This window comes from Dama dama, chromosome 12, assembly GCF_033118175.1.
Source record: "Dama dama isolate Ldn47 chromosome 12, ASM3311817v1, whole genome shotgun sequence".
Taxonomy (NCBI): Eukaryota; Metazoa; Chordata; class Mammalia; order Artiodactyla; family Cervidae; genus Dama; species Dama dama.
This window is the reverse complement of record NC_083692.1, coordinates 1,859,452-1,883,928: the sequence shown is the minus strand read 5'-3', so window position 1 is coordinate 1,883,928 and position 24,477 is coordinate 1,859,452. Positions and strand designations below refer to the sequence as shown.

Below are 24,477 nucleotides of genomic sequence, written 5' to 3'. Positions count from 1 at the left end.
GATGGGAATACCAGACCACCTTGTCTGTCTTCTGAGAAACCTGTATGCAGGTCAAGAAGTAACACATAGAATCAGCCATAGAACAACAGACAAGTTCAAAATTAGGAAAGGAGCATGACAAGACTATATATTGTCACCCTGTTTATTTAACTTATATGCAGAGTACATCATACGAAATTCTGGGCTAGATGAAGCACAAGCTGGAATCAAGATTACTGGGAGAAGTATCTGAAACCTCAGATATGCAGATGATACTACTCTAATGGCAGAAAGTGAAATAGAACTAAAGAGCCTCTTGATGAGGCTGAAAGAGGAGAGTGAAAAAGCTGACTTGAAACTCAACATTCAAAAAAATAAGATCATGGTATCTGGTCCCATCACTTCATGGCAGATAGATGGAGAAAATATGGAAACAGTGACAGACTTTATTTTCTTGGGCTCCGGAATCACTGGTGACTGCAGCCATGAAATTAAAAGACACTTGCTCTTTGGAAGGAAAGCTATGACAAACCTAGACAGCATATCATTTTGCCAAAAAAGGGTCCATATAGTCAAAGCTGTGGTTTTTCCAGTAGTCATGTACGGATTTGACAGTTGGACTACAAAGAAGACTGAGCACCGAAGAATTGATGCTTTCGAATTGTGGTCTGGAGAAGACTTTTGAGAGTCCCTTGGACAGCAACGAGATCAAACCAGTCAATCCTAAAGGAACTCAACCTGGAATATTCATTAAAGGACTGATGCTGAAACTGCAATACTTTGGCTAGCTGATGCTAAGAGCTGGCTCGTTGGAAAAGACCCTGATGCTGAGAAAGGTTGAGGGCAGGAGGAGAAGGGGTTGACAGAGGACGAGATGGTTGGATGGCATCATCGACACAACGGACATGAGTTTGAGCAAACTCCGGGATGTGGTGAAGGACAGGGAAGTCTGGTGTGTTGCAGTCCGTGGGATCGCAAAGAGTTGGGCACAACTTAGCCCCTGAACAACAGATTATTTTCCAGTCTTTACTTGTATTATTTTATTATTGCTGATAACAGAGAACTTATCTAGTAATGGAACTCTAAAGAACTTAGAGGATGGTTAATTTGTAATGTAAATGATAAAATTACCAAAATGAGATTGTATATGTATGTGTAAAACTTTCTTAAGTGTAGGTAATGAAATTAGACTATTGCAGATATTATGTAGGTAATTTCTGGCTGTACGTGGCCCAACTAATACCTATTGTCTTTGGTTTTGGTGAGGAAATGTTGGCCTCTTAAAATAAATTGGAAAGTGTTCCCTTCTCTTTTCTGGAGGAGTTTTGTTTAGATTTGGGTTTTGCCGAGGTTAGTGGGGTGGGGGGGGGGGCGGGGGGGGGGATTGGTTTGTTTGGGTTTTTTTTAAATTGTTGGTAGAATTCTTCAGTGAAGTTGAAGTCAACCAGAGTTCTTAACCTTCCCCAATTGATAGAAATTGGCCAGAAGCCAAAGAAGAAACTCGGGTAAGGCTTTATCCGGGCCCTGATGCAGCAGATGGAAGTGAGACCAAGGAACAGATTCCCTTGCTCCCTGTGGGGAAGCGGGCTTGTTCCTTGTATGGGGTGAGTGCAGGGGTGTGTCCAGGGCCAGAGGGGTGGCTTAGGAGGTTTGTCTACCCCTTAGGTGGTGTTGAGTGCAGAGGGCATGTTTAGTGTCTTGCTTTTGCTTGGGACTCCCTGCTTTTGTTCCAGGCTCTTCAAAAGTGGCTGTTGGGGTTTTTTTGGTCTGTTTGTATCTTTTGTCCAGAATTTGCCTCAACTGCTCATGCAGGCAGTTATTTTTAGTCCCATACCGTTTCTTTGTAATTTTGTTGCTGGAAGAGAGGTTTGTCCAGGCGCAAGCTTTGGAGTACCACAGCAAAAGGGTCCCAGGTCCCAGCCTGTCAGAGCCATCTGGGTCTGGAGTTTTTATGTTGGAGACTTTCTCTGCAATTTCAGTTTTTAAAAATATGATCAGGTTACCGGTGAGCTTTGGTGGTACTTTTTTTTTTTTTTTTTAAGAGGTTTGACCATTTCATCTAAATTGTTGAATGTGTGGGCATAAAATTGTAGTAGTCTATTATTTTTCTTTTAATGGCTTCAGGATGTATAGTAGTGTTCACTGAACTATTCTCAATATTGATAATTTGTGTATTCTCTCTTTTTTTCCCCGTTCTTGCTAGGGGTTTATCAGTTTATTGATTAAAAAAAAAAGAACAATCAACTTTTGGTTTTACTAAGTTTTCTGTTTTTAACTTCATTGATTTTCTGTTGCTTTTTGATGGTAGGTGGTATTTTCTTCTTTTTGAGAGTGTGTTTTGCAGTATTTTATTGAATTCTGAGTATCATGAATAGGGCAGGAAAGACTAAGTAGTGTTTATACCTGGAAAATTGCATATCCTGTGTCGTAGTCAGAGGGTTCCGTCAAGCTGTCTTGGTTTTGTTGTTTCACAGGATACCTCAAGTGCACCATTGGCTTCAGATTTCTCTAGTGTTACCTTGTGCTTAGGCTAGAAGTGGAGGTATGAGAAAGTGTTCCTCGGTTTTCCCAGTCGACTCCCAGATTTTGGCTTTCCCTGCGTGCCTGTAGCTCTGTGTGGAATCGAGGTGCCCCTAACCCTTTCCCAGAGGTAAGTGCAGTTGGTGCTTGTTAACCTGGCGATGGAGTCTGGAAGTCCTTTGTCCTCATCCAGTCTCAGTCTTGGATAGGCTCTGGGCGTCAGAGCGGGTGTGGGCTTTCAGTGATATTGCTGCGGGATGCCAAACTGGGCCTTGTATCTTTACACATCTTGTTTGGAAGACCCTGCCTTAGGTGGTCTGAGATCCGGGCCCGAGACCTGCCCCTGCAGTCGTGAAGAGGGATCAGTAGAGGGCTTTGCTTGCACTCTGCCCCATCCTAGTGACGTCTTGACCGAGGCTCCGGGGCACTGCCCTTGCTCCCCTTCCTCCTGCCTTCCAGTGTTTGTTCCTTAGAGAAGAAGGATCTGGTAGGGAGCCCCCAGCTGCTCCAGTCTTCAGCTCTGTGTCACAGAGGAAGGCTCTCCAGTCTCGTGTCCCCACATGGTGAGCACCTGGTAGGGGTCTGTGGCGGAGGGCCTATAAATAGGTCTGGGTTCCCGTTGTGTCTGCTGCTCCCAGGAGTGGTACAGGCCTGTGCTTGCCTGCACTTTGCCTTTAGGAGTTTATATTAACAATTGAGATGGATTCTTTTTACCTGCTTTTATGGCACCACTGTCTCGGCTTGCTCTGCCACAGGTAAGCCAGTGCTTACATCCTGTCTCCTAGAAAGGGCTTGTCTTATCTTGTATCTTTGTTTGGTTGGCCTGGGTCCTCAGCTCTCTCTTTTTTCAGGAAAAGTTTAATTCTGTAGTTTTTGTTATGCTGGTAGTGGCATTTTCCCCAGCTTTTTCCTTCCCATAGGCAGAGCCCTATTAATGTATAAAAATGGATCTTTAGGCGAAACTCCAGTTACTAGTCAGGGGAACTCTCTTTTTGGAAGCTGTAGTTTGTAATTCCGTGACTTCTTTGGTCTCAAGTTGCTTGGGAGATAACTCCCTTGCCTTCTCTTTGGTTTGAACCAAAGAAAAGTGTTCAAATTGGCTAAACTGGCACTAAAGAAAGAGAATAATTTCTTAACTGGCCCTAGATTACTTTTTTTTACCTAAACACTGATTCCCCCAAAACTATCTTGTGGTCAGCAGCTCCTCTATAGTTTCCCTTATCTTTTCCCAGAACCGCTCTTTCTCTTAACCTGCTTAGCCCTTTGTTTGCAGTAAAATCACCCGTTGTGAATAACTGTTAGAAAAAGATCAGAAGTAAAAAACAAAGCAGGGTATAGAAAATTGAAAATTTTGATAAATTTTTTAATTAATTAAAATTTTTTTAATGAGACTATTTTTACATTGCTGGTTATTTTTATTGAAATTAATCTGGAGAGTAACACACTTTTGCCATTGTCTCCATCTTATTTTCTTTCTGTCGTAGAGTGGAAATAATGAAAAAAGTGAAATGGTAATAATGAGTACTACTTTTTAAAGGACAGCTATTCATTATATATCACTTTAACCTTTTCTGTAGCTGAAACAGTTACTTTATGTTTGGAATGAATGAGTTGACAGTTGGGTCTTTGGAAGTCAACCTACCAGAAAACCAACATAGTACTTTTTACACAGTGCTTTGATTGTATGTAATATTTGGTTGGATTATGTTTCTGTATTCAGATAAGCATTGACATTTAAACCTTTATTTTAAAGTATTAAATATAGTTCTGTTATTTTGGGGAGTTGGGGAAAAATATTGCAAACACCTAAACTCCTCAAAATTAGGCCTTAATTGGCAAACTAAGAAAGATTATATAATTTTTAAACTTCGTGTTTAAAACAGGGAAAATTATGGCTAACCAAGTTGCTAGAGTTAAATTCTTAGACATTTATTAAGTGAGGAGAGTGACAGTACATATTTGCAGGATTTACTCAGTTTAAAAATGATTTTTTGTTTAGAGTTCATTTAATATTTCTTAACGTTTGCATTATTATGCAGTAAACTCTGTCTCTTTAAGCATTCCAGCAGATTCTAGATTACCTTTAGACAGGAATGCTACCTTAGAGGTTTCTGTTTTGGTTGGGAAGGTTGAACCAAAGTTTTTCTCAGCCTTAGTATTTTAGATTCTTAGGGAAAAAATGAGAAAAGGGCATCCATAGACATTTAAAAAATTGTGAAATGTAGGTAACCTATAAATAGAATTAAAATGTTTAGTTTTACTAGTTATGATTATAATTTAAAATAATTTTTACTTTTAATTAGCAAACATTTTGAAAATTAAAAATAAATTCTGATGTTTATTTCGTCAGATTCTTTGTATCCTGCTGGTTGAAACCATCTTTCCAAAAAATACTTTGTTAGTATTTCTAGAGGTACTAACCAGTGTTAACCATTTTTGACCTAATAAATTCCCTTCTAAGAGATTAAGAATCAGATATTTGGACTGAAATTTGTATATAAGGTTATTACATTTGAAGTGATATTAGTGAGTAATTATGAAGAGTTTAATTTCCTGACAGGTCAGTGGCCATATAAATTGTAGAACATTTATCTGAATGTTGGAATATTATGTGGCCATTAAAAATTACGTTCTCATATTTTTCAGAGACTATTAGTAGGGAGTTAACAGAATAAAATGAAGTAGGAAATGGCAACCCACTCCAGCATTCTTGCCTGGAAAATTCCATGTGCAGAGGAGCCTGGTGGGCTGCAGCCCGTGGGGTTGCACAGAGCCGTACACTGAGTGACTGGGCAGTAGTGTAAAATGGGAGAAACAAGTCAGATCGTAACTGTGGGTGACTAACTACTGAGTAAGATGTCCATGTGTTAGACAGTCAGTAATACACATCCACATTTCAGTCATCTCTGGACTGAGGAATCATGTGAGTTCTTATCGTATTTTTGTGCTTTTAAAGACTTCTAACAACATATGTTTTAGATAAAAAATTTGTACACTTGAAATAGAGAATTTTTTAAATTTGTAAGGGATCAAGAGTGAATTTTGTCTTTCATACACTAAATAGTTATCCATTCCTCTCCTTGGATTGTTGTAAGCCTGGCATATAATACATATTCACAGCTTCCCCCTCCCCCTACCAAGTTTGGGTCATTTTTTCCTGTTTCTTTGCGTGTCTCATAATTTTTTTGTTGAAAACCAGCCCCTTAGATAACATATAGCCACTCTAGATTCAGAATTTTTCCCTGAAGGTTGGTTGTTTCATAATTCCCATAGGCAAAATCTGTGGAATATGCCTTCCTGCAGGATATAGCTACTGATGACTTTGCTTAGTTTGCTGTTGGTGTTATTTTTTGTTTTGTTTTTTAATTTTTGTTTTAATTTTGAAGCTTTGATTACTAGAGCACACCCTGGTGTCTGCATTGCCTTCTGGTAAGCTAATGATTGAACAAATATGCCTAAACATCTTGTGCAGTAATGCCTCTGTCTCTACCTGTGGATTTGTGTGGGGTGCACTTTCAAAGTTCAGGCCTTTTGCAGGTCTTTTCCAGCTCCTATTTTACATGGGTTCACTTTGTATCCCCTGTGTTCTTACATACAGCTGCAGAGTTGGCCAGGAGTGAGTGCTAGCTTGTGCCTCTGCAGTTGTTGCTGTGCGTGTATTCCTCTGCCAGGAATATTGTCCCAGCAGCCCCAGAGCTCAAGGATGGGGAAGACTGGGTCCTCCTAGTTCTGCCACAGAAATGATCACTTACACCAGAGTTGTCACTTAAACTGATGATACCACCAGAATGTGGTCATTGTCCAACTGCACTCAATCATGTGAGCTTTTTTTTATGGTAACCTCAAAGCTACCAGCCCTCTCAGCCTGCCAGACTTTGGGTGCTTGCAGATGGGTGTAGAGTGGAGCAGCCCCGAACAAGAATGACACAGGCTCTCAATGTTTTGTTTTGTTTTCAGACACTTCAGTGTTTTTGCTGATAGTTGAGTGTTTTTTAAAGTACTCTCAGATGTTGTATGCCTTTGGTTGATTTCCATGGTGCTGATATGGTATGAACAGTATGATATGATATGAACAGTATGAAAAGACAGAAAGATAGGACACTGAAAGATGAACTCTCCAGGTCTACTACTGTGGGCAAGAATCCCTTAGAAGAAATGGAGTAGCCGTCATAGTCAACAAAAGAGTCCAAAATGCAGTACTTGGATGCAATCTCAAAAATGACAGAATGATCTCTGTTCGTTTCCAAGGCAAACCATTCAATATCATGGTAGTCCAAGTCTATGCCCAGACAGTAATGCTGAAGAAGCTGAAGTTGAATGGTTTTATGAAGACCCTACAAGACTTTCTAGAACTAATACCCAAAAAAAGATGTCCATTTCATTATAGGGGACTGGAATGCAAAGTTAGGAAATCAAGAAACACCTGGAGTAACAGGCAAATTTGGCCTTGGAGTACAGAATGAAGCAGAGCAAAGGCTAACAGAGTTTTGCCAAGAGAAGGCACTGGACATAGCAAACACCCTTATCCAACAACACAAGAGAAGACTCTACACATGGACATCACCAGATGGTCAACACTGAAATCAGATTGATTATGTTCTTTGCAGCCTAAGGTGGAGAAGCTCTATACAGTCAGCAGAAACAAGACCGGGAGCTGACTGTGGCTCAGATCATGAGCTCCTTATTGCCAAATTCAGACTTTAATTGAAGAAAGTAGGGAAAACCACTAGACCATTCAGGTATGACCTGAATCAAATCCCTTAGCGATTATATAGTAGAAGTGAGAAATAGATTTAAGGGACTAGATCTGATAAACAGAGTATCTGATGAACTATGGACAGAGGTTTGTGACATTGTACAGGAGACAGGGATCAAGGCCATCCCCAAGAAAAAGAAATGCAAAAAACCCAAATGGCTGTCTGCAGAGGCCTTACAAATAGCTGTGAAAAGAAGAGACATGAAAAGCAAAAGAGAAAAGGAAGGATATACTCATCTGAATGCAGAGTTCCAAAGAATAGCAGGGAGCGATAAGAAAGCCTTCCTCAATGATCAGTGCAAAGAAATAGAGAAAAACAATAGAATGGGAAAGACTAGAGACCTCTTCCAAGATATTTAGAGATAACAAGGGAACATTTCATGCAAAGATGAGCTCAATAAAGGACAGAAATGGTATGGACCTAACAGAAGCAGGAGATACTAAGAAGAGGTGGCAAGAATACACAGAAGAACTATACAAAAAAGATCTTCACGACCCAGATAATCACAATGATGTGATCACTCACCTAGAGCTAGACATCCTGGAATGTGAAGTCAAGTGGGCCTTAGGAAGCATCACTACAAACAAAGCTAGTGGAGATGATGGAATTCCAGTTGAGCTATTTCATATCCTAAAAGATGATGCTGTGAAAGTGCTTCACTCAATACGTCAGCAAATTTGGAAAACTCAGCAGTGGCCACAGGACTGGAAAAAGTTGGTTTTCATTCCCATCTCTAAGAAAGGCAATGTCAAAGAATGCTCAAACTACCGCACAATTGCACTCATCTCACATGCTAGTAATGCTCAAAATTCTCCAAGCCAGGTTTCAGCAATACGTGAACCGTGAACTTCCAGATGTTCAAGCTGGTTTTAGAAAAGGCAGAGGAACCAGAGATCAAATTGCCAACATCTGCTGGATCATCGAAAAAGCAAGAAAGTTCCAGAAAAACATCTATTTCTGCTTTATTGACTATGCCAAAGCCTTTGACTGTGTGGGTCACAATAAACTGGAAAATTCTGAAGAGATACCAGACTACCTGACCTGCCTCCTGTAAACCTGTATGCAGGTCAGGAAGCGACAGTTAGAACTGGACATGGAACAACAGACTGGTTCCAAATAGGAAAAGGAGTACGTCAAGGCTGTGTATTGTCACCCTGCTTATTTAACATATGTGCAGAGTACATCATGAGAAACGCTGGGCTGGAGGCAGCACAAGCTGGAATCAAGATTGCCAGGAGAAATATCAATAACCTCAGATATGCAGATGATACCGCCCTTATGGCAGAAAGTGAAGAAGAACTAAAGAGCCTCTTGATGAAAGCCAAAGAGGAGAGTGAAAAAGTTGTCTTAAAGCTCAGCATTCAGAAAGCCAAGATTATGACATCTGGTCCTGTAACATCATGGCAAATAGATGTGGAAACAGTGGAAACAGTGACAGACTTTTTTTTTTTTTTTTGGCTCCAGAATCCCTGCAGATGGTGATTGCAGCCATGAAATTAAAAGATTCTTGCTCCTTGAAAGGAAAGTTATGATCAACTTAGACAGCACATTAAGAAGCAGAGACATTACTTTGCCAACAAAGGTCCATCTAGTCAAGGCTATGGTTTTTCCAAGTAGTCATGCATGGATGTGAGAGTTGGACTATAAAGAAAGCTGAGTGCCAAAGAATTGATGCTTTTGAACTGTGGTGTTGGAGAAGACTCTTGAGAGTCCCTTGGACTGTAAGGAGATGCAACCAGTCCATCCTAAAGGAAATCATTGGAAGGATTGTTTGAGTCCAGTCCAATGATCTGGAAGATCATTGAGTGTTCATTGGAAGGATTAATGTTGAAACTGAAACTCCAATACTTTGTCCACCTGATGGGAAGAACTGAGTCATCTGAAAAGACCCTGATGCTGGGAAAGATTGAAGGCAGGAGGAGAAGGAGACAACAGAGGATGAGATGGTTGGATGGCATCACCGACTCAATGGACATGAGTTTGAGCAAGCTCCTGGAGTTGGTTACGGACAGGGAGGCCTGGTATGCTGCAGTCCACGGGGTTGCATAGAGTCGGACACGACTGAGCAACTCAACTGAACTGATATGTTAGTTTTTGTCATTTGTCCAATTGTATTGTTGCTTTTTGAGGACAGGATTTGTTGACATCTTAACTTGGCCCTAGTCAGAATTTGAGGAACTTTATTTTAACTTTCTCTGTCTTGCATCCCTGTTGTTTTGTTCCATACTGTGTCTTGGTTCTCAAGAACCTAGTAGATGACAGACTTGGACTTAGAAATCAAAATATTAATTAAACTAATCTCACAGCAGTCTCAGAGTAGCAATACCAATACTGGAAGATTTGAAGAGGATATATATGATTACCGAAGCACTATACACTTCTTTTTTTTTTTTTTGGCAGTGCTCTCCCTACTCTTCCTTTACTTTCCTTCTTTTTTGGCCGTGCTGGGTGGCATGTGGGATCTTAGTTTCCCTACCAGGAATCAAATAGATGCCCCTTGCAGGGGAAGTTTGGAGTCCTAGCCACCAGGAAAGTCTCTCCCTCACTTTTAAATGGTTGAGTAAATCTACATTTATGTTGTCAGAGAATATAGCTATTACATGCACGATAACTGTGAGTAGCTATATGTTTGACAATTTCCAGTGGTTCTAAAGGAATACCTGTAGTCAATTTGGTTTTCTGAAGTGCTCATTAAATTTTTCAGGAAGGATTCCCTGAGCACAGTATTCCCCAGATTCTTACATATTGGTAATAGTTTGTCCATAGCCATTATTTTTGCAAGTTACTTTTGTTGGATATAAAATCTTTGGTCTGTGTGTTCTTCCCTTGATTATTTTATTTTAAATATATTATTCCATTTTCATCTGGCATGCAGCATTGCTATTGAAAAGTTTAGAATAGTCTGATTTTCTGTCATAAAGTCGCTTAGTGCCTGTCTGCAGCCTGCTGCCCGTGGTTGGGCGACTGTGCTTCTAGACGTTTGTTTGTTTGCTTTGCGCACAGCTGTGTCCACGCGTTTACGTGTTGTCTTAGGCTGCTTTTGCTGCACAGTGCTGTAGATGAGACAGAAGCCAGTGAGCATGCTGGTGGATGTTGATGTCTGAATTTCATTTTCACTGAATGATTCTGGATTGAAGACAGGTTCATTCATAGATATTTTTGAAAATATTAAAAAAAATTTAAAATCAAATACAAACAACTTTCTTTGTGAAAAATTCCCCTTTGCATTTGCTTTATGGGAATTTTCCTTTTCTAAGGAGTGCTGTGCTGAAGAACAAGGAAATTAAAACAAAATTTATACACTGTAAATAGAGTTTTTAAGTAATACATGCCTTGAGTAGATCCCTTTAGAAGTTCACATTGACTCTTTAGGAAAAAAGTATTTATTTTATTTGGGGATGACTTAAAAACTGAGCACCATTTGGCGATGAAAAACAAATGGTTATTTTGAAAAATATTTTAGTACTCTTCTGGTGAAGCGTTTGAGTTTGGTTTTTTGGTTGAAATAGATTTTGTGTGTGCGCATGTGTGAACTTTCTGTATTTTAAAAAAGGGAGGCATCCTAACTCTTTTTCTGTGGACATTGTGTTGGGTTATTAAAGACATCACTTCTTCAGCTTCTTAATTTGTCTGTAAGACCCTACTCTGCCAAGAATTTCTGTACCTTTAGGAGTTTAGCGTGCCTAACAGGTCAGACCTTTCTGGGACTGCATTCACTGCTGTGAGTAGTTGTATGTCCTCTGCACTTCATAGCCTTTTCTAAATCCATTTTCATTTTGAGCATCAAGATGAATGTATTCATTATATAGGGGAAAAAGTAGTTAAGTGACTATAGTTTAGTGATGATTGAAGTAGGATTAGAAGTAACATCTCTTAATTCTTAGTATAGTAGTTTTCATTCTATTCTTAGTCGTCTCTTCAACAGATCTAATTCGGGGAATATTCTCAACTACTGAGTCTTGGGACAGTTTTGCCAGTCATTAATTTTCTCATCAATAAAATGAGAGGGTTGAGATTGACGCCCTCATGTTTTCTTTCTGATACGTGAGTTTCCCCTGATACATATATCTCACTGAGACGCAGTGGAGTCACATGTTTCACGTGCAGTTAGGTGACTCAGTTATGCATATGCATATATATTAATTTTGAAATTATTTTCCATTATAGGTTATTATAAGATTCGTCCTCTAGACATGCACTCTCTAATATGATAGCCACTAGGCACAGGTGGCTATTTAAAATTAAATTAATAAAAATGAAGTGAAATTAAAAATTCAGTTCCTCGGTCACAGTAGCTGCGTGTTAAGCGCTTCGTTTTCATCTGGGTCTAGTGGCTGCCGTATGGGACAGTGCAGACACAGAAAGTTCTATGGGATAATGCCGTACCTGAATATTTTCAGTTTGGATTTGATGCTGAAACAGTGGTAGCCATCTGAAAAACACTGAAAGGGGCTAGAAATTGCAAGTGCAAATGGAGATAACCTGAGGTTTTGAAAGCTTGGCTTCCCTGATGGCTCAGTTGGTGAAGAATTCGCCTGCAATGCTGGAGACCCCGGTTCAGTTCCTGGGTCAGGAAGATCTGCTGGAGAAGGGATAGGCTACCCACTCCAGTATTCTTGGGCTTCCCTTGTGGATCAGCTGGTAAAGAATCCACCTGTAATGCAGGAGACCTGGGTTTGATCCGTGGGTTGGGAAGATCCCCTGGAGAAAGGAAAGGCTACCCACTCCAGTATCCTGGCCTGGAGAATTCCATGGACTGTATAGTCCATTGGGTCACAAAGAGTCAGACACGACTGAGCGACTTTCACTTCACTTCACAAGACACTGACTGTCGTTCCCTGTGCTGTACAATAAACCTTTGTTGCTTGTTGCATGTCTGTTTTTTTAAATCAGAAATTTAGCATTCTATTCACACTAAGTCAAACAAGTGGAATAAAAATGTCATAAAGTTTTTAGTTAGGCAAAAATTCATAAGTTTCTAAAATACACATGTTGTATATATTATTTATATCTATACAAAGCTTTTCTACTATGCTTGATAGTAGAAAGAACATCAAAAAGAGATGGAAAAATTGGAAAACATAAACTAAGTGAAATGGGAACACTGAATATGAAACAGAGAAAGTGAAACAACCTAGATAAAAGATCATCATATAATCCAGTTGTTTTTAAAAAATGACTGCTCATTAGAAACATATCTGGAGCTCTGGAGAAAAAAAATTGATACTTGGACATTTGTATTTTTCAAAAAATGTCAAGATAATTCTGATATGCATCTAGATTTTAAAAAGTGATTACATGTGTTTCTATTAAATATTAGTTCTGGTTGATATAGAGTTCTATCATTTTTCTGTTGACCAGTCATGATGCAGTAGTATTAAGTGAGTAACAGTTACATAATCACAATTGTAAAAGATATCTGTCAGTTTTCACAATCAACAGCCTGACAAAAAATAGAAGGTAATTACAATTGCAAGCCTTAATGGGAACATGATTAACAATATAAAATAATTACAAACAATGGGGGGGGGGGGTCAAGCAGAGTGACGTGGTAAGTGGAAGTACATGTATGCACATGTTTCATCTGCCCAGCCAGCCTCTCCTGTCTTTTGATTGGTTCATTTGATCCTATTACCATTTTCTTAACTGTTTTGGGTTTATTTTCTGTAGGTAGGTCTTTTCCTTCTCATTTCCTGTCTAGAGAAGTTCCTTTAGCATTTACTATAAAGGTGGTTTGGTGGTGCTGAATTCTCTTAACTTTTGCTTGACTGGAAAGCTTTTGATTTCTCCATCAAATCTGAGTCTTGCTGGGTAGAGTATTCTTGGCTGTGGGTTCTTCCCTTCCATCACTGGAAATATATCATGCCATTCCCTTCTGGCTTGTAGAGTTTCTGTTGAGAAATCAGCTGATAGCTTGATGGGAGTTCCCTTGTATGTTATTTGTCCTTTTTTCCCTTGTTACTTTGAATATTTTATCTCTGTCTTTAACTTTTGTCAGTTTGGTTGCTATGTGTCTTGGTGTGTTTTTTCTTGGGTTTATCCTGCCTGGGACTCTGTGCTTCCTGAACTTGGTTGACTTTCCTTTCCCGTGTTAGGGAAATTTTTTAGCTATTATCTCTTCAGATGTTTTCTCAGGTCCTTTCTCTCTCTCTCTTCTCCTTCTGGGACCCCTGTAATGTGAATGTTGTTGTGTTTAACGTTGTTCTAGAGGTCTGTTAGGCTGTCTTCATTTCTTCCATTCTTTTTTCTGTATTATGTTTTATGACAGTGATTTCCACTATTCTGTCCTGCAGGTCATTTATCTGTTCTGCCTCAGTTATTTTGTTCCTTCTAGTGTACTGTTCATCTCTGTTCTTTAGTTCTTGCAGGTCTTTGGTAAATATTTCTTGCATCTTTTCCATTGTATTCCCAAGATCCTGGATCATCTTCACTATCATTATTCTGAATTCTTTTTCTGGAAAGTTGCATATCTCCACTTCATTTAGTTGTTTTTCTGGGGTTTTATCTTGTCCCTTAATCTGGGACATAACTTTCTGCTTTTTCATCCTAATTAATTTTTGATAATGTGGTTTCTGTTTGAGCCGGTGTGAGACTGTGGTTCTTGCTTCTTCTAATGGAGGAGGCTAAGAGGCTTGTGTAAGCTTCCTGATGGCAGGAACTGGTGGTGAGAAAAACTGGGTCTTGCTCTGGTGGGCAGGGCCTCGCTCAGTAAACCTTTAACCCAGTTTCTGCTGATGAGTGGGGTTTCCCTCCCTCCCTGGTAGTTGGCCCTGGGTTCTACAGCCTCTATGGTAGGGTTAATGGTTACTTTCAAGAGGGTTTACGCTGAGGGGGCCTGCCCCATCTGCTGCCGCCAGCACCCCATCTCTGTGCTGAGCCCCTGCCGACCCCCACCCCTACAGGAGACTCTCCAATACCAATCGGTATTTTTGTTCAGTCTCCTGTGGGGTCACTGCTCCTTTCTTCTGGGTCTTGGTGTGCACTAGATTTTTTGTACCCTCCAAGACTGCAGTTTCTGTTTCCCCTAGTCCTATAAACAAATCCCTCTGGCCTTCAAGGTCAGGTTCCCTGGAGATTCCTAGTCCCTTTGTTGGATCCCCAGGCTGGGAAGCCTGATGTGGAATTGAGAACCTTTACAACAGCGGGAGAACGTCTCTGGTATTATTGTTCTCCAGTTTGTGGGTCACCAGCCAGTGGGCATGGGATTTGATCTTATTGTGATTGTGCCCCTCCCACTGTCTCAGTGTGGCTTCTTCTTTGTCTTTGGACGTGGGGTGTCTTTTTTTCTGGTGGGTTCCAGCATCCTCCTGTTGATGGTTGTTTAGCGGCTAGTTGGAGTTAGCTCTCGCAGAAGAGCACCATCCTTCTACTCCAGCAGCTTGAGCCAGATGAGTTTGGTTTTTAAAGGATCGTTACATGTGGTAAGATCAAATCCTGTGAAATGATCCAGTCATTCTTGTCACACTTGTGTACTTGTTGATTGTTAGAATTGTGTTCTTGGAGCTAATTCATTCAATGACTTAAGGATTTTTTCTGCTACATTGTGATCTCCAGAGGGTAAAAACCTTCTCTCTCTTGTTTTACCAGGTACTTACTTACCCAATAAATACTTGTTGAATGAATGAGTGATTAAATAAATGGTAATGTCAGCAAGGTTGGAGGCAGTATAATATTCTGAAAGGAACGTGTACACACTATTAGATCACAGGGTATAATATTTCGGAAGTTGTGGGAATGTTATTTGGAAGAATGTAATAAAATGCAAAGCACCGTGCCTTTCAATTAAAAAGTTAGTTTCTTGGGAATCCTCTGGTGGTCCAGAGGTTAGGGTGCTGCACTGTCACTGCTGAGGGCCTGGTTTTGATCCCCGTCAGGGAAACTAAGATTCCACAAACCTATGTAAACTGGGCACATGTGGGTACACTAGGTTTAATTTTAATAACCTGTATTATTTTTCTTTTATAGTTTTACATGTGGCACCCATAAAAGATGAGACTGAGAACACGGAAAGCTTCTCAGCAATCAAATCAAATCCAAACACAACGCACTGCCAGAGCAAAGAGGAAATACTCAGAAGTTGATGATAGCCTGCCTTCAGGAGGAGAAAAAACACCGAAGAATGAAACCGGCTTGTTGTCTTCAATTAAGAAATTCATTAAAGGAAGCACACCCAAAGTAATGGTTTTACCTGTTAATATTATCATTAAAAGTGAAACTTAGATTGTTTTCTTTAAGCATAAAAAGATAAGAAATCTAATATTGCTAGAGCCCAATTTAACGAAGTGTGTCTACATTTTGGTGTTGAGTATTTACGTGTAAATAATGGTCGGTCAAGAAAACAGTATTCTACTTAACTGATCCAGTTAGCCTTCTGTTTTTTCAGCTTCATATTATGGGAAGTAAAAGAAATTTTTTCTTAGTCATTTACTTGAGTTATTTCTTTTATTTTCTTCTTCTTTTTTTTTAATTTCAAACATAAGTTAGTTTCTTGTTTATATTGATACATTGTCTAATTAGGAAGATGATTTATCTGTCTGAATTCTAACACTTGTACAATGAAAATGTTTTATTCATTGAAGGGAGAGCAAAGTTATTAAAGGAAGAATGGGGAATTCCCTGGAGGTCTATGGTTAAGACTTGGCACTTCCACTGCCATGGGCCTGGATTCAGTTTCTGGTTCGGGAACTAAGATCCCACTGGCCATGTGGCGAAAGAAAGAAAGAAAGAAAGGACACTAAGCAGGAGGCATAAGCTCTAGATTCATACTTCATACTCTGGACCAACTTGAATTCTGAGGAAAGTCATTTTCCCCTCTTAGCCTCAAGAAGACAGTAAAATGGGACTAATACTAGCTACCTTGTCTGCCTCAGATTAGATGGCAAACAGGTGGAAAAGCAGTTTGAGAAGTTTTAATGCATTCTGTAAATAATAGCGTTATTATTCATTATATGTTGATTTTATTATCACTGTTGTATAGTGTAAATTTGTCACTTTGGTAAGTAGAAAAATAAAATGTTATTTTTTCATAATGATAAGATTTCTTTTGCTAATCTTAAGTATAATTTTTAAAAAGTTTCTTTGAGTTAATTTACATAGGGCTATATGTACTCTAGTATTATTGTATAAAAAAGATAAAATTCCTTCCAGAAACAAGAATTCCTGAATCTTTAAATTTCTGTTGGGTTGTCATTAGCCCTATTGATGAGAACCTCCCTGTGTCAAGTTCATTCTCTGAACAGCTCTAAATATTGTGAAGTTCTTCCTCATCTTGAAGAAAATATACCTACCCTTTACTTTTCCCACATGTTCTTTTTCTCCTTGTGCAAGTGCAAGCACTCAATTACTGTCCTGGCTAAATAGTTCTAGTTTTTATTATATGGCATTATATGATAATAGGTTAGCATCTTGGTCAACTTTTTCTTGGTTATCTTGTTTCTGAAAGGTAACAACCAGAAATGAAAATAGGTTTTTTGGGTTTTTTTTTTCCCCTGTGTCTTCTGACTTCTGTTCATATTATTCATGCTTTCTTGTTTTTTTTTTTTTTTTTTTTTTTCATTTAGTAGTTTTAGTTCTTCTTTGTTGGTCGGATTTTTGCTCATGTCAGTTAAAACACTCAGGCTGTCAGTTATTTTTAAGCCAAAAACTAAAATTTTGTTATTAATGCCTATTCATTAGTGGATGGGGCCAATAAAAATCTGTTTACAAGCTAATATCTTATTCATTAATTAATATTTTTGAGCAAGGTTTTCACCACAGCTACAAATTCATGTAATTCATCTCAGATTTCATTATTATATTCAGTAAGATTATTGTGATAATTAATATTTGAATGCCTTACTGAAATCAGAGTATACTGTTTCTTTTCCCATCTACTTTCCTTTTGTTAGAAGTAAATTAAAAGATTATTTTGTCACATATTACTCCTAATGAGGTTATGCTGTTGTGTTGTTTAGTTTCTAAGTTGTGTTGACTCTTTGCAACCCCATGGACTGTAGCCCGCCAGACTACTCTGTCCATGGGATCTCCCAGGCAAGAATACTGGAGTGGGTTGCCATCTCCTTTTCCATGGGATCATCCCAACCTAGGGATTGAACCCTCATCTCTTGCATTGGCAGGCAGATTTTTTACCGGTGAGCCACATGGGAAGGTTATACTGGCTTCTAATTGTTAATTCTTTCTTATCTAAATTGTTATTAAACCATCTTCTTAATAATGCATTATTCTTCTTAATAATATGTTTTATTATGTATTTATCTTAATACTAAACTAATACACACCTCTTAAATGAACAATATATGTTAATCTTAAGTATCCTAATGACTTTTATATCAAGTTAGGGTTAGAATACAAATTAAAACTTATTAGCAAAATGTTAATAACAATGAATCAGTGATACTAAACTGGCAAGAATACCAGCAGCCATTCAAATTAGAAGTTCAGTTCAGTTCAGTTGCTCAGTCACGTCCGATTCTTTACGACCCCATGGACTGCAGCATGCCAGGCCTCCCTATCTATCACCAATTCCCGGAGTTTACTCAAACTCATGTCCATTGAATCAGTGATGCCATCCAACCATCTCATCCTCTGCCATGCCCTTCTCTTCCTGCCTTCAATCTTTCCCAGCATCAGGGTCTTTTCAAATGAGTCAGCTCTTCGTATCAGGTGGCCATAGTATTGGAGTTTCAGCTTCAGCGTCAGTCCTTCCAATGGACACCCAGGACTGATCTCCTTTACGATGGACTGGATGGATTGCCTTTCAGTCCAAGGGACTCTGAAGAGTCTTCTCCAACACCACAGTTCAAAAGCATCAATTCTTTGGCACTCAGCTTTCTTTATAGTCCAACTCTCACATCCATACATGACCACTGGAAAAACCATAGCCTTGACTAGATGGACCTTTGTTGGCAAAGTAATGTCTCTGCTTTTTAATATGCTGTCTAGGTTGGTCATAACTTTCCTTCCAAGGAGTAAGCATCTTTTAATTTTGTGGCTGCAGTCACCATCTGCAGTGACTTTGGAGCCCAGAAAAATAAAGTCAGCCACTGTTTCCACTGTTTGCCCATCTGTTTGCCATGAAGTGATGGGACTGGATGCCATGATCTTAGTTTTCTGAATGCTGAGCTTTACGCCAACTTTTTCACTCTAAAGAGGCTCTTTTTCTTTTTCTTTTTTTTAAACTCTTTTTATTTTTATTTATTTATTTTTCCATTTATTTTTATTAGTTGGAGGCTAATTACTTTACAGTATTGTAGTGGTTTTTGCCATACATTGACATGAATCAGCCATGGATTTGCATGTGTTCCCCATCCCGATCCCTCCTCCCACCTCCCTCTCCATCCCATCCCTCTGGGTCTTCCCAATGCACCAGCCCTGAGCACCCGTCTCATGCATCCAACCTGGGCTGGTGATCTGTTTCACCCTTGATAGTAAATTTGTTCCAATGCCGTTCTCTCTGAACATCCCACCCTCACCTTCTCCCACAGAGTCTTAAAAGTCTGTTCTGTACATCTGTGTCTCTTTTTCTGTTTTGCATATAGGGTTATTGTTACCATCTTTTTAAATTCCATATATATGCGTTAGTATACTGTATTGGTGTTTATCTTTCTGGCTTACTTCACTCTGTATAATGGGCTCCAGTTTCATCCATCTCATTAGAACTGATTCAAATGAATTCTTTTTAATGGCTGAGTAATATTCCATGGTGTATATGGACCACAGCTTCCTTATCCATTCGTCTACTGACGGGCATCTAGGTTGCTTCCATGTCCTGGCTATTACAGACAGTGCTGCGATGAACGTTGGGGTACATGTGTCTAAAGAGGCTCTTTAGTTCTTCTTTGCTTTCTGCCATAAGGGTGGTGTCATCTGCATTTCTGAGGTTATTGATATTTCTCCTGGCAGTCTTGATTCCAGCTTGTGCTTCATCCAGCCCAGTGTTTCTCATGATGTGCTCTGCATATAAGTTAAATAAGCAGGGTGACGATATACAGCCTTGATGTACTTCTTTTCCTATTGGGAACCAGTTTGTTGTTCCATGTCCAGGTTTAACTGTTGCTTCAAACTAGAAATCATAACAGTACAGAAGAGCAGAAAACCTGGTTGATATGCAGAGACCAGGTTTCAAAAAGCCAGAGTCATGAGAGCAGTATCAGACGCCTGAGAGGGAAGACAGCGCCAAAGAGAAAGCAAGGCCTGTCTAGAAAGTTCAGTTTTAACCACAGAATTTTAAAAGTTCAAAAGAAGAGAAAGAAAAGGAACCAAAGAAACCAGTGGCTGCATAAGAAATTTTCTAACTTGGATTTTAAAAGAACCCTTGTAGAAACAAGAGAAGTAGTCTATCAGCCAGTCAGAAAAACTGAAGACAGAGGTTGATGCTTCATGAAAAAATACTAGGGTAAAGGTTTTTCTTAGACAGAATACACTTCAAACTTTGAGCTGATGATAGAATATAAATAAATGACCACGTCAGTAGCATAGAGAGACTCAATTCTTTCTTATTTTCATCAAGAAAATTTTCAGTCCTTGCACAAGGTGGGTGATGCTATAAAGACACCATCCAGCTACTTTGAGACAGAGTCAGGTTGTACCTGGTTAGACCCAGCGTTGCCGCTTGTTGGAAAGGCAGTAGCGCACAGCAGTCGAGGGTTAGGCTCTGAAGCCAGGTCTGTCAGTTGGAGCTCCAGTGTTGCTGCTTAAAGCTATGTAACCCTGCGCAAGTTATCTCACTTTCCTGTGCCTCAGTTTCCTCACCTGTAAGATCGAGATGCTAGTAACATTGTAAATTATCTAAATTCACTGAGCCTGCTTTTTTTTTAATCTATAAAATACCAAATGATGGTTATAAAGTACCAGATACTCAATAAACACTAGCTGCCAACCCCTATCCAAATTTTGAAAAAGACACCACTGTATTTAAGATACTGAGATAAAAGGTAGCCATTTTAAATACTGTTAGATCCCTTATACTTACATGTCAGTTTTAGAATTATCTTGTCTATTTCTCCAAAGAAAACCTACTGGGATTATAATACTGTATCACATGTATATATAATTTGGTGTGACTGGACATCTTAATTGAGTCTGCCAGTTCATGATCATGATATATCTCTGTGTTAATATAAGGGTTTTTAATTTTTTTGGGCGAATGTGAAGGTGTTACACATACTACATTAGTTCTGTTCTTAGGTATTTGATGTTTAATGGTGCTGTTTTAAATGATATAATACATTTAAAGTTTTTACTTTCTGTTTGTTGCTAATATATATAAATATAATTAATTTTTCTATGTTGACTGGGGTACTGTGTGAAATTGCTAGGTTTACTTAATCATTCTAGTCTTTAAGCTTTCATAGGGTTTTATACATATATAATCATGTCATATACCAGATATGATTTCCTTTTCTGATTTCTAGACCTTTTATTTCTTTTTCTTCATTATTGCCTTGGTTAGGACCTCTAGGACATTTAGTTGAAGTGGTAAAAACAAACATTTGTCTCGTTACTGATCTTAGGGGAAGAGAGTTTGTTTACATTAGGTATGATGTTAGCTAAATGTCTGCCATAGTTATCTTTTGTCAGTTTGAGGAAGTTCCCTTCTGTTCCTAGTTTGCTGTAAGATTTTATTATGTTGGATTTTGTCAAAGACTTTTCTGCATATAATGAGATGTTCTTGAGATTTTCCTCTTTTAATGTGGAGTAGAACATAAAGTTTTTTGAACTGAAAATTAAACGTGTATGGCTGGATATGATTTGCTGCTGTGTTTTGTTGTTGTTCTTAAAGATTTTTGTATCTGTGTTCGTGAGGGTTTGGTCTGTAGTTTTGATTTGTAATACTTTTGAGATTTTTGGGATCAGAGTTATGCTGGTATCATGAAGCAAGAACTGTTCCTCTGCTTCTCTGTTTCTGAAAGAGCTTGTGTTGATGAAGTATTATCTCAACCTTAACTTATTAGTAGAATTCAGTGGTGAATTCTGGAGAGGGATTTTTGGAATGTGACTGGGATTTCTTTGTGGGATAGCTTTTTACTATAAATTTGATTTCTTTAATACATATGAACTTCTTTAGCTTTTCTGTTTCTGTTTCAGTTTTGGTCATATGTGTTTTCTAAGGAATTTGTCTGTTCATTGAGGTTGTCAAGTTATTAGATATAAAGTCTTTGCAGTATTTCGCTATTAACCTAATAATCTCTGTAGGATCTCTAATGATGTTCTTTTCACTCCTGATGTGAACAGTTTATTTTTGTTTTGATCCCTTTGCAGCTGGAACTTTATCAGTTATTACTTTTTCAAAGAACCTCTGTCTTTGTACATTTTCTCTTTTCTTTTCCACTGTCTATTTGATTTCTACTTGTTAATTTTAATATTTTCTTCTACTGTCTGTTTGGTTTACTCTTACTTTTCCAGCTTATAAGCGGGAACTTAGATTGGGAATTAGTGAGCTTTCTCTGTAACTATTTCAGATAAGTAACAGTTGAGTCCTTGCAGGCGGCCTTGCCTGCAGGTGCAGGCGCTCCCCGGCCCTCGCGCTGTGGGAATGTGCGAGCGAGCGAGACTCGGGGTGCTGATGTTTGGTCTTCATGAGCCATAAAATAGGATCATTCGTTTGATTTCCACCTCCCCCTACCACCATATTAAAATATAAAAACTGCTTTTGGTTTGCTGGTCATACAAAAGCAATGTGTCAGACTTGGCATTTGTACTGTGGTTTCCCAGACCCTTGCTTAGATCAGTAATACTGCACTTCAGTTTTTTTCTAATTCAAATATTTAAAACTGTGCATTTCAAAGTACTGCTTTCCCATACATTCTGACTGTATTTTTATTACCTTTTGGCCCATAGATTATTTAGAAATACGTTATTTAATTGCCAGATCAACATATACACAATGGAATAATACTCAGCCATTAAAAAGAATACATTTGAATCAGTTCTAATGAGATGGATGAAACTGGAGCCCATTATACAGAGTGAAGTAAGCGAGAAAGATAAACACCAATACAGTATACTAACACATATATATGGAATTTAAAAAGATGGTAATGATAACCCTATATGCAAGACAGAAAAAGAGACACAGATGTATAGAACAGACTTTTGGACTCTACGGGAGAAGGCGAGGGTGGGATGATCCAAGAGAACAGCATCAAAACATGTATATTATCAAGTGTGAAACAGATCGCCAGCCCAGGTTGGATGCATGAGACAAGTGCTCGGGGCTGGTGCCCTGGGAAGACCCAGAGGGATGGGATGGGGAGGGAGGTGGGAAGGGGGATCAGGATGGGGAACACACGTAAATCCATGGCTGACTCATGTCAATGTATGGCTAAAATCACTACAATACTGTAAAGTAATGAACCTCCAACTAATAAAAGAAAAAAAGACTTAAAAAAAATTGCCAGATCAGATATTTGGGCATTTATTAGATATCTTTTAATTGTTTATTTCTAATTTAATATTATTGTGATCCAAGAACATATACTTTATATGACTTCACTTCTTTGGTGTCTTTTGATATTTTTTTAACATACAGACTATTTTGGTAAATGTCCCATGTGTTTGAAAAAAATATGCACATTCTGGAATTGATTAGTACAGTTCTATAAATATCAGTTAATCAGATAGTTTGAGAATATTCAGATACTCTGTGTCTTCTTTTAAGTCTCCGTCTCTTAGTTATGCACTCGTCTACTTTCAGTTGTGTCAGTTTTTGCTGCATGTGTTTTGAAGCTCTCTTGTTAGGGGCATACACGTTTGTGATTGTTGGGTGTAAGTTATTACCACTCTGAAATGTCTCTTATCTCTGGTAGTACTATTTGCCTCGAGATTTACTTGGCCTGATATTGATAAAACCACACAGCTTTTTTTCTTACCATTTGCTTGATACACCTTTTTCCACCCTCTGTATTTGTATTTAAATTGGCTTATTTAGTCTATTTACGTTTAATGTAGTTATTAATATGGTTCAGTTTAAAGTTTCCCATCTTGTAATTTATTCTGTATTTATCCCATTTGTTATTTTTTACTCTGTTTCATCTTGCCTTCTTTTTGATGACCCTAGTTATCTTTAGAATTCCACTTTATCTGCTACGTTGACTTTTTAACAAATTAATTTTATGGGGTATAATGAAACACAGTAAGACACACTGATTTAAATTATATGTTTTCATGAATTTTAACAGAATTATACACCCATGACTAAAAAGTATCCTTGGAGTATTGCAGACCATCTCACAGCATCATCCTAGACAACCATTGATCTTCTATCATTATAGATTATATAAATCTTCTTTAAAGTTACCTATGCATATAACATGTCTTGCTTCCTTCACTCAACATAAAGTTTTTGGATTCATTTGTGTTACTGCATGTATCTGTAATTTATCCCCTCCCGCTCCTGTGCCCCAAATAGTGTTCTGTTGTGTGAGTATACCACATACCACAGGACTTCCCAGGTGGTGCTAGTGGTGAAGAACCTGCCTGCTGTCAGAGACGTGAGTTCAGTCCGTGGGTTGGGAAGATCCCCTGGAGGAGGGCGTGGCAACCCGCCCCAGCGTTCTTGCCTAGAGAATCCCATGGACAGAGGAGCCTGGCTGGCTGCCATCCATAGCATTGCAGAGTCGGACACGACTGAAGTGACTTGGCACACACGCACCACATACCATAATTTGTTATCCACTGGGTTATCCTCTGGGTTAGCCACTGGGTTACCCACTGGGTTACGCGCTGGGTTATGCACTGGGTTACCCACTGGGTTACTCACTGGGTTACCCACTGGGTTACCACTGGGTTACGCACTGGGTTACCCACTGGGTTATCCTCTGGGTTACCCACTGGGTTATCCTCTGGGTTATCCACTGGGTTATGCACTTGAGTTATCCACTGGGTTACCAACTGGGTTATCCATTGGGTTATGCACTGGGTTACCCACTGGGTTACGCACTGGGTTACCCACTGGGTTATGCACTTGAGTTATCCACTGGGTTATGCACTGGGTTACCCACTGGGTTATGCACTTGCGTTATCCACTGGGTTATGCACTGGGTTACCCACTGGGTTATCCACTGGGTTACCCACTGGGTTACCCACTTGGGTTATCCACTGGGTTATCCACTGGGTTACCCACTGGGTTACCCACTTGGGTTACCCACTGGGTTATGCACTGGGTTACCCACTGGGTTATGCACTTGAGTTATCCACTGGGTTTTGTGAATGAAGTTGCTAT

At 39.0% G+C, this 24,477-nt stretch overlaps 1 protein-coding gene across 4 annotated transcripts in view; it reads left to right on the top strand.

The window, feature by feature from the left end:
* The window catches only part of CTDSPL2 (CTD small phosphatase like 2), a 75,218-nt gene that overhangs the window by 9,343 nt on the left and 41,398 nt on the right, over positions 1–24,477 (top strand). For all 4 annotated transcript variants that reach the window (XR_009695037.1, XM_061156415.1, XM_061156414.1 and 1 more), the window contains exon 2: positions 15,222–15,431. Coding sequence is in view for 3 of the 4 variants with exons in the window: in XM_061156415.1 (XP_061012398.1) it covers positions 15,246–15,431 (186 nt within the window). In the remaining variant the exon portion in view is untranslated. The remainder of the gene's footprint in view (positions 1–15,221; positions 15,432–24,477) is intronic.